Genomic DNA, 14,271 nt, shown 5'->3' with positions numbered 1-14,271 from the left:
CTGCCCCTCAAGTCCACTAGAGGGGGCATGTGGTGTCAGGCCAGCAGAGGATGAAACACCCAGACTGCTGGCACTAGGGCTGGGGTAGGGTCTGCAGCCTGGGGGAGGGGGGCTGGGGCTGAAGCAGGGTGGAGGAGGCAGGGTGGAGGAGGCAGGGTGGAGGAGGCAGGGTGGGGGAGGCAGGGTGGGGGAGGCAGGGTGGGGGAGGCAGGGTGGGGGAGGCAGGGTGGGGGAGGCAGGGTGGGGGAGATAGGGTGGGGGAGATAGGGTGGGGGAGATAGGGTGGGGGAGATAGGGTGGGGGAGATAGGGTGGGGGAGATAGGGTGGGGGAGATAGGGTGGAGGAGGCAGGGTGGAGGAGGCAGGGTGGAGGAGGCAGGGTCACTTGGGACCCTTGAGGGTGGTGTCTGTCTCGGTGGACTGGCGGCCGTCGTTCCAGGCCTCGCGGGTGCTCTTCAGAGCCTGGGTCCTCTGCTGGTCCACCACCACATAGTCCACACGCTCGTCTGAGCAAACCTGCCCCGGGCCGGTACTCTTCTGCAGGGACACACACACACAACACACAGGGACACACACACACAGGGACACACACACACACACACACACAGGGACACACACACACAGGGACACACACACACAGGGACACACACACACACACACAGGGACACACACACACACACACACACAGGGACACACACACACAGGGACACACACACACAGGGACACACACACAGGGACACACACACACAGGGACACACACACACAGGGACACACACACACACAGGGACACACACACACACAGGGACACACACACACACACACACACAGGGACACACACACACACACAGGGACACACACACACACACACAGGGACACACACACAGGGACACACACACACAGGGACACACACACACACACAGGGACACACACACAGGGACACACACACACAGGGACACACACACACACACACACACAGGGACACACGCACAGGGACACACACACACAGGGACACACACACACACACACAGGGACACACACACACAGGGACACACACAACACACAGGGACACACACAACACACAGGGACACACACAACACACAGGGACACACACACACAGGGACACACACAACACACAGGGACACACACACACAGGGACACACACACACACACACACAGGGACACACACACAAGGCAAGTGAATTCCTTAATACAGACGCTCATGTCAATGAGAAGAATATAAGATGTGTGTTTGTGTATATGTATGTGTTTGTACCTTTGTACCTTAGTGCGTGTGTGTGTGTGTGCTCGCGTGCTGACCTTCTTAGGTGGAGTGGCCTTGCCAGGGTCCAGGTCAAGGTCCAGGTACTCCACCTGCTTGTCTCCTTTAGGCTTCACCAGTGGGCTACTCCCCCCATCTGCTGCCATGGGAGCGGACAGCTTCATGCCCTGCTGCAGGGAAAGAACGTACCAAGTATGAGGGGGGGAGGTGGTCAGGCACGGTTAAGTTACCCCAGGGCAAAAACCACGCAAACTGCAAAGTCCCAGGTAAATGGCTCAAATGGCTTAAACCTCACAGGGTTTAAGACCCAGAGCTGCTTTTCTGTGGCTAGAGAACAAAAAATAACGTGCAACGGTTCCTACAGGGGGAATAATAACCACCAGCATGCAGGTATGGTCAAGTTGCTCTGGGAGAAGCTAACTGAGGTCAGAACTAGAACACGTAACAACAAAACATCCTTTCATCTGAGGTTGGCTCCCAGGAAAAACTACTCCTTCACTTCTCAGCAGCATCTCCTTCTTATTAGACCACAACAAACAGCCTGTGGAACATGCTTGAAGTGGAGGGTTTTAGTGTGTTTGGGGGTTTAGGTAATCAAACCTGGCAACCTGCGTTTGTCAAACCTGGCAACCCAGCTCACCTCTATGGCGTCAAGGCCCTCCATCTCCCTCCTAACAGGGGTGATGGGGACAGAGCAGTAGAAGGACTCTTCTCTACAGGCACGGAGAGGAGGGGAGGAGGGCAGGATGAGAGGAAGGCAGGAGGAGAGGAGGCCAAGAGGAGAGGAGAGGTGAGGTGGAGAGGAGGAGGCCAAGAGGAGAGGAGGGGAGAGGAGGAGAGGTGAGGTGGAGAGGAGGAGGGCAGGAGGGGAGGAGGGGAGAGGAGGAGAGGTGAGGGAGAGGAGGAGGGCAGGAGGGGAGGAAACGGATGGTCAGAAAGAACACAGGGAAAACTGAAAAGATGTAGGAGAGGACTGGAGGAAAAGGAGACGAGTGCAGGACCCCAGTAGGAGCAGAACCACCACGTCAAAACATCACACACACACACACACACACACACAAGAAATGGACCCATTTCTGTGAGTTATATTTTATGTTAAACCTATTCGATGGGAGAAGTATAATCTTAAAGAAACTGGAAGACTTCCAGGTAGTCAGTACACCCTGCTGAAAATAGTTTGATGTGAAGGACAAACTGTACGGGGCAGCAACAAAAATGAGTCCTTGATGACGAGTAACCAATCACAAACAACATGCTGAGAAATCCAAGACCAGGAGAGCGATATTTCCAAAGAAGGGAATCGTTTGCGGGGGGGGGGGGAAAAAGAGGAGCAAAGATAAGATGAAATGCTGTGGGGGGAGAGAGGAGGAGAGCTTAAGAGATGAGTCCTCTACTGAAGAGAGATACTGTCTACTGGAGCTGGGCCTGTCACCATAGAACATTAGAGATGACATCTAAAACATATTGGAGATGTCATTAAGGTATTTCTACACAGGAATCTAACTTTCACTGATGTTTAAAAGGAACCTCACCCAGCACCTCTCTGCATGTGGACTAGGTGGTTACTGTGAGAAGGACTGTTTACCTAGTTGGTATCTGTAATATTACTGTGAAAAGGACCTTTTATCGTGATGTTGCATTTGAGATGATGTTGTTGCAGTGTGTCTTCCTTGACACTAGGCACTGTAATACTATTTGAACTGTCTGGTTATTTACCACAAACCGCATCTCTACATGGACTTAGTTGTGTCCTTTTTGGATCAACTTATGTGCCAAGCCTTATGAGGTGTGCGCATGTGCATGAGTGTGCGTGTTTGCTGTGCATGCTACGTACGGGCTCGTCTGAGGGCATGCTAGGGACCATGGGAACATAGTTCTCATCACAGTCGTCAGAGTCTGAGCTGGAGCCACTCTGGAGGGAGGGGGGCCGAGGGGGGAGCTGGAACCTGGAGGAGCTGGGGAGAGCCACAGCTGTTACACACACACACAACCACACACACAACCACACACACAACCACACACACACACGCACTGGTGCAAACACACAGGTATCTCTCCAAGATATGTTCACTTTCACACACACATACACACACACAGAGCAGCACATGGTGTATGAAGACTGCAGATTAAAATGAGTCCACAGAAAATCCACAGCAAGACAAACACACACCATGCTTGGCTTTGACTACAATAAATGCAAGGTTAGAACACACTTCTAATATCCTTGGGCCTCATTTGAATTCACTAAAATACAACCTTCCTTCCTTCGTTATCTTGGGGTAGGTAGGGATAGAGGGAGAGTGAGAGAGGAAGGGAGGATGTATTTTTGAAGGAATCAAATGGGACCCTAGCTCATGCCAGGACATAGAGAGAGAGAGGGAGAGATAGACAGAGGTAGACACTTACTCCCGGGCGAACGACCTGGTGACGGGCGAGCGAACGGGCGCACACGGCTCCTCCCACTCTGGAAGAGGCTTGATGTCCAGTGGGGCGGGTTTAGCTGTGATAGGAGCAACCATCCATCAATCACCTCATCACCATGAGAAAACCACAACACGGAAGGATACTCCCAAGAAAATGGCTTGGAGTTGCAGGTACAGTATTTGACCATGAGGGAGAGCCATTGAGCTATGTGCAATCACCATTATGGTATTTCTCTGCTAGATGTTCTGAGATATCATGTAAGCCAAACGTTCCAGCATGGTTGACAGAGGACCAAACCTGGCAACCCAGCATGGCTGTAGTATGTACAGTGCTACAGTACAGAGTGTGTGTGTGTGTTACTGAGGAGAGCTCAGCCCATATGCTGCTGTGTGTGTACAGTGCTACAGTACATTTACATTTATTCATTTAGCAGACGCTCTTATCCAGAGCAACTTACAGTAAGTACAGGGACATTCTCCCCAAGGCAAGTAGGGTGAAGTGCCTTGCCCAAGGACACAACGTCATTTTGCATGGCCTGGAATCGAACCAGCAACCTTCTGATTAATAGCCTAACTCCCTAACTGCTCAGCCATCTGACCCCGCAGTACAGAGTGAGTGTGTGTGTTACTGAGGAGAGCTCAGCCCATATGCTACTGTGTGTGTACAGTGCTACAGTACAGAGTGTGTGTTCCTGGGTTACCTCATGTTCAAGATATCCTGTGGAACCTCATGTTGAAGCTAATCCTTCACCGTCAACATGAGGTACCACAGTTTAGCTTCAACATGGGGTACTGTTAGAAAAGTTAAAGATGTAACTGTTATCCTGTATAAGAATGATTTTGTGTTCAGTATTCCTTGGGTGCAAAGAGAGGCCTGCCCCCAAATCTGAACTCACAGGTACCACAGGTTAGCTTCAACATGAGGTACCACAGGTTAGCTTCAACATGAGGTACCACAGGTTAGCTTCAACATGAGGTACCACAGGTTAGCTTCAATGAAGAAATGCATATCAGCGCATACTTGGGTCTTTATCAGGGCAGGTTAGGTGTTGGGTTTAGGTTTAGAGGTTAGGTAGGTGAGGAGTAGGGTATTTAGACATTCATGAGTAAAAAAAGTCAACAGTTTAAATCCCAATACAGTCTGATCACACACAGTCTGAAAAAGATATTGCCCTAAAAATGTCACGTCACGACAGATCAGTGATGGACCTCAGGACAGACATCAGCTATCACACAATGCACCAAGTTCCACCATGCCACAAATTACAAAACGACAGAGAGAGAGACAGAGAGAGAGAAAGAGAGAGACAGTTGTTGTTTGGTCCAAGATGGCTGCTGGCGTACCAAGATGGCGGCTGGTGTACGTACCCTTGCGTTGCCTCATGAAGTCCCCCACAGTGTGGGAGTCGGTGCGCTCTAGCCCCGCCCCCTTAGCCCTGATTACCTTGGGGCTCTGACCTGATTGGTGGGAGAAGACTGGGCTCAGACACACAGGACCTCCACAACCTTACAGCGTCCTCCTAACGAACCAGACACCCATCCGTCCGCTCCATCCATCCCTCCTAACTAACCCTGCCATGCAAGCAGCGCAAACACAGCCACACATCCATCCATCATGCCTCCGCCAGACATCATCAGCTTATAAATGCACAGACACCAGCGTTGCTGCAACGGTAGAGCAAACGTATCCCATCATGCACCTGCATGCAATTCAATCCCCGCAATTGAGAGAGTGATAGAAGGTACAGAGAGGGAATAGAAAGAAAGAGTTAAAGGGAGAATGTTAAGCAAAGAGAGAGAGAGGGGTACAGAGAGAGAGAGAGAGAGAGAGAGAGAGAGAGGGGTACAGAGAGAGAGAGAGAGAGAGAGGGGTACAGAGAGAGAGAGAGAGAGAGAGAGAGAGAGTACAGAGAGAGAGAGAGGTACAGAGAGAGAGAGAGAGAGGTACAGAGAGAGAGAGAGGTACAGAGAGAGAGAGGTACAGAGAGAGAGAGAGAGAGAGAGAGGGGTACAGAGAGAGAGAGAGAGAGAGAGAGAGGGGTACAGAGAGAGAGAGAGAGGTAAAGAGAGAGAGAGGGGTACAGAGAGAGAGAGAGAGAGAGAGGTAAAGAGAGAGAGAGGGGTACAGAGAGAGAGAGAGAGAGGTAAAGAGAGAGAGGGGTACAGAGAGAGAGAGAGAGAGAGAGAGAAAGAGAGAAGGGTACAGAGAGAGAGAGAAAGGTAAAGAGAGAGAGAGGGGTACAGAGAGAGAGAGAGAGAGAGAGAGGGGGGTACAGAGAGAGAGAGAGAGAGAGAGGGGTACAGAGAGAGAGAGAGAGAGAGAGAGAGAGAGAGAGAGAGAGAGAGAGAGGGGTACAGAGAGAGAGAGAGAGAGAGGGGTACCGAGAGAGAGAGAGGGGTACCGGGAGAGAGATACAGAGAGAGAGAGAGGTACAGAGAGAGAGAGAGGCTGGGAGCCAGCCAGCAGGAGTTATGGAGTAGGGAGGACAGTATGTGCAGGGTCCCTCCAAGCCCCCCTACCCACCTTCTACCTCCCTATCTCCCTCACTTTTCCCTCTCAGTCTCCCTTTCCCCTCCATCTCCCTTTCCCCTGCATCTCCTCTTCCTCCCCCTCTTTCCCTCCTCCTCCAGGCAAGTTTCCATATCCTCCCCCTGCTCCTCCCCCATCAAAGCCTCTCTTTCAATCGGGACACAAAGGGCAGCAAGGTGACAGCTCTGGCCTGCAGCTCCTCTGGGCCAGGGCCCCGGCCCTCTCCCACAGCCCCAGAATGGCCCCTTCACCCTGGGCACAAATGGCCCTTTGACTGGGAAGGGGGTGGAGGAGGGAGATGGGGGGAGGCTAAAAAGCTAGGATGAGAGAGTAGAAGAGGGGACGGGTGCTTGTCTGGGACACAGCAGGGATGGTTAGGATTAGGGGACGGCTGGAGACCAACGCTGCTCTTTTAGTTTCACACCCCCCACACACACCCCCCACACACACCCTCCACACACACCCTCCACACACACCCTCCACACACACCCTCCACACACACCCTCCACACACACCCCCCACACACACCCCCCACACACACCCCCCACACATACCCCCCACACACACCCCACACACACACACCCCCACACACCCTCCACACACACCCCGCACACACACCCCCCACACACACCCCCCACACACCCCGCACACACACCCCCCACACACACCCCCACACACCCTCCACACACACCCCGCACACACACCCCCCACACACACCCCCACACACCCTCCACACATACCCTCCACACACACCCCCCACACACACCCCGCACACACACCCTCCACACATACCCTCCACACACACCCTCCACACATACCCCCCACACACACCCTCCACACATACCCTCCACACACATACCCTCCACACATACCCTCCACACACACACCCTCCACACACACCCTCCACACATACCCCCCACACATACCCCCCACACACACCCTCCACACATACCCTCCACACATACCCCCCACACATACCCTCCACACACACCCTCCACACACACCCCCCACACATACCCTGCTACACAGTGATGGGCAAGCTACTTGATATGTGTAGTGAGCTAGGCTACTAGCTACTCAACAATAAATTCAGCTTCACTACACAGAAGCTACTACTCATAAAAATGTAGCAAGCTAAGTTACAAAAATCTGTCAAAAGTAGCTTGATACATTAGCAGCTACTTTCGGTAAAAAAAAACTGCATGCCAAGTCAATGCAATTTTAGTGATCAACGCAAATGTCAGCCGGATAAAGGCTAAAATATGTTTAGATGTAGTTATTGAACAATAGCCTAATCCAAAATGCTAATACACAATTGCTGTTATCTAGTCGGACTGGCCGCGCAGGCAGTGTGAGTGGAGATGAGACGATCATGGCCCTCGCTGTACTCAGCTCTTGTGAGATCAGTCGTAACGTGAACTGCAGAACAGGATATGTGAGATGCTTTTTCCATGCTTTGCTTTTCAGATGTGTCCAGGAGAAATTAGCTTTCAAGACGCTACTGCACTACTGGATCAATACAAGAGCTTAGCTACTGAAAAGTTACTTGGTTTTGTAAATAGTGACGTTACAGCCAAGCTACTGACAAATGTAGTTTAGCTAGTAGCGTCACTACAAGTAGCGAAGCTACTGCCCATCACTGCTGCTACACACCCCCTCCACACACCCCCTCCACACATAACTGTGCTTCAGCTCTGGAGTAGGTTAGAGGCTCGAACAGAAGCAAGGTTGAGTTAAACAGAGTAGTACACACACACCCTTCATACACACACACACACTTTATACACACACACTCCTCCATCCCCAACACACACAGTCCTTCCTCCCAACCCCCCTCACCTTTGCGGTCAGGTTTGAGGTGGCGATCTACAGGGGGGGGCTGACAGTCGCTGATGAGCGTGGGTCTTCGCGGGGGGGTCTTGGGGCTGGAGCGGAACCCCATGTGGGCCGGGGGGGGGACCTGCTTCCCCAGAGAGGAGAACTCCAGGGTGCCGGGGGTCATGGGGACGTAGTTGGTCTCCTGGGGCCCTTCTGAGGGGCCCAGGGTTAGGGTTAGCTGGGACGGGGAGTTAGGGTTCATGGGCACGTAGTTCTGGTCCACCTCCTCGGTGGACTGGCTCCCACACACTGGCATCATGCCCTTGTTCATCTGGGGGGGGGGGGGGGGGGGTAGAACACAAGCAGGGAGGGGAAACACACACACACACACACACAGGTGAACACCCACAGGTGAATTGTTTGAACATTTTGATTACAGATAGCAAAGCTGGAACCCTTTCATTTGATACTATACCTTCACATACCTACTATACTAACCCTAACCCTTTATCTTCATATACCTATACTATACCTTTATACTAACCCTAACCCTTAACCTTCAAAATATATTTTATTATACTTTATTATGCATATCAAAAAGCCTGCATTTCTCTGAGTGGTTATACAGTGACCACAATTACTCGTTGGACAGATGATTCAGGCCTCTGGCACATTGAGAGGATACATTGTGTGGTGTGTATATGGGAGTGTGCATGCATGCATGTGTGTGTGTGAGAGAGAGAGAGAGCTACTCACAAAGTAGCTGTTGAAGCTCTCGTTGAAGTCGAAGGAGCAGGTTTTGTCTGAAGGAAAAGATCTGGGAATGGAATAGCATTCCTGCGAGCCGAAATCTGCTGGATGAGAGATCCACATGCACACAAACATGACTACCATCCAGTTATCATGCTATGAAAGAGATCATGTTTTTACAAAGTCAGATTCAACCCCATCCTAACTCTAACCCACACTGACCCATCCTAACCCACACTGACCCATCCTAACCCACACTGACCCATCCTAACCCACACTGACCCATCCTAACCCTAACCCTAACCCACACTGACCCATCCTAACCCTAACCCTAACCCTAACCCACACTGACCCATCCTAACCCACACTGACCCATCCTAACCCACACTGACCCATCCTAACCCACACTGACCCATCCTAACCCACACTGACCCATCCTAACCCTAACCCTAACCCTGACCCATCCTAACCCACACTGACCCATCCTAACCCACACTGACCCATCCTAACCCACACTGACCCATCCTAACCCACACTGACCCATCCTAACCCACACTGACCCATCCTAACCCACACTGACCCATCCTAACCCTAACCCTGACCCATCCTAACCCACACTGACCCATCCTAACCCTAACCTTGACCCATCCTAACCCACACTGACCCATCCTAACCCACACTGACCCATCCTAACCCACACTGACCCATCCTAACCCTAACCCTAACCCACACTGACCCATCCTAACCCTAACCCTAACCCACACTGACCCATCCTAACCCACACTGACCCATCCTAACCCACACTGACCCATCCTAACCCACACTGACCCATCCTAACCCACACTGACCCATCCTAACCCACACTGACCCATCCTAACCCTAACCCTAACCCACACTGACCCATCCTAACCCTAACCCTAACCCACACTGACCCATCCTAACCCACACTGACCCATCCTAACCCACACTGACCCATCCTAACCCACACTGACCCATCCTAACCCTAACCCTGACCCATCCTAACCCACACTGACCCATCCTAACCCTAACCCACACTGACCCATCCTAACCCTAACCCACACTGACCCATCCTAACCCACACTGACCCATCCTAACCCACACTGACCCATCCTAACCCACACTGACCCATCCTAATCCTAACCCTAACCCACACTGACCCATCCTAACCCACACTGACCCATCCTAACCCTAACCCTAACCCACACTGACCCATCCTAATCCTAACCCACACTGACCCATCCTAACCCACACTGACCCATCCTAACCCACACTGACCCATCCTAACCCACACTGACCCATCCTAAACCCAACCAAGCTATGGCACCCTCTCAGAGCAGCATCATGTTTCTGGTTTATTGATGAGCCTCAACCGTAAGAGAACTCTGGTAGGTGTAATCTCACTTGTCACCACTGGAGGGGGCTGTGTGGACATGAAGTCTGCTGAACTGCACAGGAAGTCTGCCTAACATACCTTTCCGGATGCGGGAGGAGTCCATGGTGCCGATGGTGTTGCTACGCGATGCTTTGCTCCCAACACTGCTGGGAACACAGTAGGTCCCGTCCGTCTCGGACACGGAGCGCGGTGTACAGTACACGTCTGAGGGGGAGCGCTCAGCCGGGGCCCCCGGGGGGTTCCCCCCTGACAGGGAGCTGAGGGAGGGCTTGGGGGGCCGTGGAGGGGGCACGTGCCCCGCGCCCTCTGACCCCCCCGCCCCCACGGAGGAGCTACGAGGGACCTGATAGGTGCAGTTGCTCCCAGGGGTGGGCGGGATGTCGTAGCTGACTGACAGGTTCCGTATCTGCGTCTCCATGGAGGGTTTCCGTGACGGTGTGTTGAAGACGTAAAGCTCCACCTCCCCGGGGTCCTGGGAGGGCGAGGGGGCGGGGCCGGTGAGGACTGTGTCCTGGGAGAAGCTGCGGGGGAGGTGGTAGAGGGAGGCGGAGTCTATCGAGGGCCCACGGGAGGGGGGGGAGTCGTACAGGGACGGGACACCGTTGTGGGAGGACGTGTGTTTGGAGGAGGAGGGGGGGGTGCGGCGGGAGGGGAGGTTGTCGTTCAGGTCAGTCTCTGAGGAGGTGGATTTGGAACAGTCATGAGCCCTGGGGAGGGGGGGGGGGAGACACAGGTTAGGGTGGTAACCCTCTTATTCAACACACGCACACACAGCAGTGTTGCTCTGCAGACAGTCACATGACCAGGGTGAGTTCAGACCAGGAGGTCTACTGGTGACGACATATTGTCCTGCTGGGTAACATCTGTTGAGGTTCACAGCTGACTGCTGGGAACACACAGAACAGCAGGAGGAACAGCAGCAGGAGGAGGAGGAACAGCCGGAGGAGGAGGAGGAACAGCGGGAGAAGGAGGAACAGCAGGAGGTTGAGGAGGAACAGCAGGAGGAGGAGGAGGAACAGCAGGAGGAACAGCAGGAGGTTGAGGAGGAACAGCAGGAGGAGGAGGAGGAACAGCAGCAGGAGGAGGAGGAACAGCCGGAGGAGGAGGAGGAACAGCGGGAGAAGGAGGAACAGCAGGAGGTGGAGGAGGAACAGCAGGAGGTGGAGGAGGAACAGCAGCAGGAGGAGGAGGAACAGCCGGAGGAGGAGGAGGAACAGCGGGAGAAGGAGGAACAGCAGGAGGTTGAGGAGGAACAGCAGGAGGAGGAGGAGGAACAGCAGGAGGTGGAGGAGGAACAGCAGGAGGTGGAGGAGGAACAGCAGGAGAAGGAGGAGGAACAGCAGGAGGTGGTGGAGGAGGAGGAACAGCAGGAGGAGGAGGAACAGCCGGAGGAGGAGGAACAGCCGGAGGTGGAGGAGGAACAGCCGGAGGTGGAGGAGGAACAGCCGGAGGTGGAGGAGGAACAGCAGGAGGTGGAGGAGGAACAGCAGGAGGAGGAGGAGGAACAGCGGGAGAAGGAGGAACAGCAGGAGGTTGAGGAGGAACAGCAGGAGGAGGAGGAACAGCAGGAGGTGGAGGAGGAACAGCAGGAGGAGGAGGAGGAACAGCAGGAGGAGGAACAGCAGGAGGTGGTGGAGGAGGAGGAACAGCAGGAGGAGGAGGAGGAGGGGGAGGAGAAACAGGAGGAGGAGGAGGAGGAAGAACAGCAGGAGGAGGAGGAGGAACAGCAGGAGGCGGAGGGTTGAGTTTTACAGATCAACAGGAAAACGAGTTAGCTGGAGTTTTCCCAGTGACTGCTGTTTGGGAGGTGAGGGATCACACACACAAACTGTTTAGGAGGTGAGGGGTCAGACACACACACACACACTGTTTAGGAGGTGAGGAGTCAGACACACACACACACACACTGTTTAGGAGGTGAGGAGTCACGTGGTCATACATACACACAGTTTGGGAGGTGAGGGGTCAACGGAACATGGTCTCACACACACACAAATACACACCCACACGCACTTGTGCGGGCTGGGATTAGTTAGTATTAATCCTAAAATGTCTGTGGCTGCGTGTGTGTGTGTGAGTGTGTGTAGCTGTGTATATAAGTGTGTGTGTGTGTGCGTGTGTATGAGCGCCTCATCTATGAATGTGTGTCAGTCCACACCAGCAGGCAGAACTAGCTGGCTAGCTAGCCACTCACAGACTAGGAGGAGGAGTCCTGCTCTCACACTCCTCTAGGAGCAAGTACTCCACTGGGGAGGGGCCACCCCGTACTGGACTACAACGCAGGGAGAGATGGGAAACGGAGTGAGACAGTGAGAGAGGGAGTTGACAGAGTGGCAGACTTGTGGAGCTAGCAGCATGAGACATGCTGAGACGTTTGGGAAAAGACTAGAGTCCAGCTGACTGAAGATGGCAAACCTGAATAAAACAATAATGCGCAAAAAACATTAACATCAACATAAACATCAGACATTTAGAAAGGCCAGTTTGAAGAAGAGAGAGCGCAAGAGACCATCACTGAGGTATACCACACAAACACAAAAGACAAGATTAAAGATGATTAAGCCACAGTAAGACCACACACACACACCCCTTCCACCCTCACACACACCTGTTGGGCTCTGGCTTCTTGCTCTCACAGTTAGCCAGCCAGAGGTAGTCCTGGGGCTCGTCCAGGCTGGACTGGGAGTCCAGGTGACGCACACTGACGGGATGGTACGGGGGGGGCACGCCGGCCAGCACCCCACCTACCCCTAGCGGGGGGGGCGTGTCCACCACCGAGCTGCTGCTACCGCCTGATTGGTGGGCTGCCTTCACAGCTTCTAGACAAAGAGGGAGGGGGGAGAAAGGGGAAAGAGAGAGAAAGAGTGAGGGAGAGAGGAATGGAGAGGGAGAGAGTGAGCGAGAGGTGTGTGTGTGTGTGAGCATTGTACAAAAGTCTCTCTCTCTCCCCCTCTCTCTCGTCTACATACAGAGCTCTCATTCATTTTGACCATCTCTGCCTTTGACTGTTGATGCCTCAGTCTCCCCCTCCCAGTCTCCCCCTCCCAGTCTCCCCCTCCCAGTCTCCCCCTCCCAGTCTCCCCCTCCCAGTCTCCCCCTCCCAGTCTCCCCCCTCCCAGTCTCCCCCTCCCAGTCTCCCCCCTCCCAGTCCCCCCCTCCCCCTCCCCCTCCCCCTCCCCCCTCCCCCTCCCCCTCCCCCTCCCCCTCTCCCCCTCCCCCTCTCCCCCTTACCGTCGTCGGTGGGGTTAAAGCCACAGATGTCGCAGATGCAGCGGACCCACTTGTTCATGTCGTCCTCCGTGTCTGCCACCAGATAGAACACGCGGTCGATGGTCTTGATGTCAAAGATGAAGCTGTGCTCCAGGTCTTTCTTGTTGAACGTCAGACCTGCATCCACCTAGGGGTGGAAACTAGCATTAGCATGGAGCTCTACAGTGTAAATGAGACAAGTTTTTAGCATTTATTTTGTAGCATTGGCATGTAGAGAAACAGTAAAAAAAGAGGCAGGATTTAGCATTTAGCTCATAGTGTTATGGCTAAATATGTAGATCTGTGTACCTGTTCACACAGGTTGAGGTCGATCACTCTGATGGGCTTCTTGGCGTGGTCATTCTTATAGTACTCCAGCACGTCTGGGTCACCTGTCAGACGGCCACTCCGAAGAATGAACCAGCGCTTCTTCCATGCCTGGAAAGAGGGAGGAGTAGGGGCGAGGGGGAGAGGGAGGAGGAATAGGAGAGAGGGGAGGACAGAGAGGAGGAGGAGGGAGGTAGAGAAGGGACAGACATGAGTCATATAAAAAACATCGAAGCCCCCCCAGACTACAAACATGGTGGCTAAAAGCTGCTGCTCCTGCTCCTGCTGCTGCTGTTGACCTTCTCTGGCCAGACACACACCATAACATTAGGTGAATTAGGCATTAGGCTGAATGGAGATTTGAACTCAAGACTCGCTATTAATGAGCAGAGGAGAGGCACAGCAGCCTTTAACCGTTTTTGCAAGATCAACCCAGTTTACCAGGAGATTAGAGAGGCCTGCAAAAGGAACTATCACCCAG

At 53.3% G+C, this 14,271-nt stretch overlaps 1 protein-coding gene across 11 annotated transcripts in view; it reads right to left on the bottom strand.

Moving 5' to 3' along the window:
• Positions 1-302: 302 nt before the first annotated feature.
• Positions 303-14,271, bottom strand: part of gab1 (GRB2-associated binding protein 1) — a 41,729-nt gene continuing 27,760 nt past the window's right edge. For 3 of the 11 annotated variants that reach the window (XM_084687340.1, XM_084687342.1, XM_084687343.1), the window contains exons 3-14: positions 13,773-13,901; positions 13,446-13,611; positions 12,823-13,033; positions 12,409-12,486; positions 10,293-10,921; positions 8,807-8,904; positions 8,072-8,381; positions 5,071-5,160; positions 3,686-3,779; positions 3,114-3,234; positions 1,318-1,449; positions 303-537 (exon numbers count right to left, since the gene is read on the bottom strand). In XM_084687340.1, coding sequence (XP_084543466.1) covers positions 382-537; positions 1,318-1,449; positions 3,114-3,234; positions 3,686-3,779; positions 5,071-5,160; positions 8,072-8,381; positions 8,807-8,904; positions 10,293-10,921; positions 12,409-12,486; positions 12,823-13,033; positions 13,446-13,611; positions 13,773-13,901 — 2,214 coding nt within the window. In that variant the 3' untranslated portion in view covers positions 303-381. Of the gene's footprint in view, positions 538-1,317; positions 1,450-1,919; positions 1,993-3,113; positions 3,235-3,685; positions 3,780-5,070; positions 5,161-8,071; positions 8,382-8,806; positions 8,905-10,292; positions 10,922-12,408; positions 12,487-12,822; positions 13,034-13,445; positions 13,612-13,772; positions 13,902-14,271 lie in introns of all 11 variants that reach the window. The other 8 variants (XM_084687345.1, XM_084687351.1, XM_084687344.1 and 5 more) reach the window with 7 other exon arrangements.

This window comes from Hypomesus nipponensis, chromosome 22, assembly GCF_054491055.1.
Source record: "Hypomesus nipponensis isolate SF chromosome 22, ASM5449105v1, whole genome shotgun sequence".
Taxonomy (NCBI): domain Eukaryota; kingdom Metazoa; phylum Chordata; class Actinopteri; order Osmeriformes; family Osmeridae; genus Hypomesus; species Hypomesus nipponensis.
The sequence above is the reverse complement of the archived record's forward strand: the minus strand, read 5'-3'. Positions and strand labels throughout refer to the sequence as shown.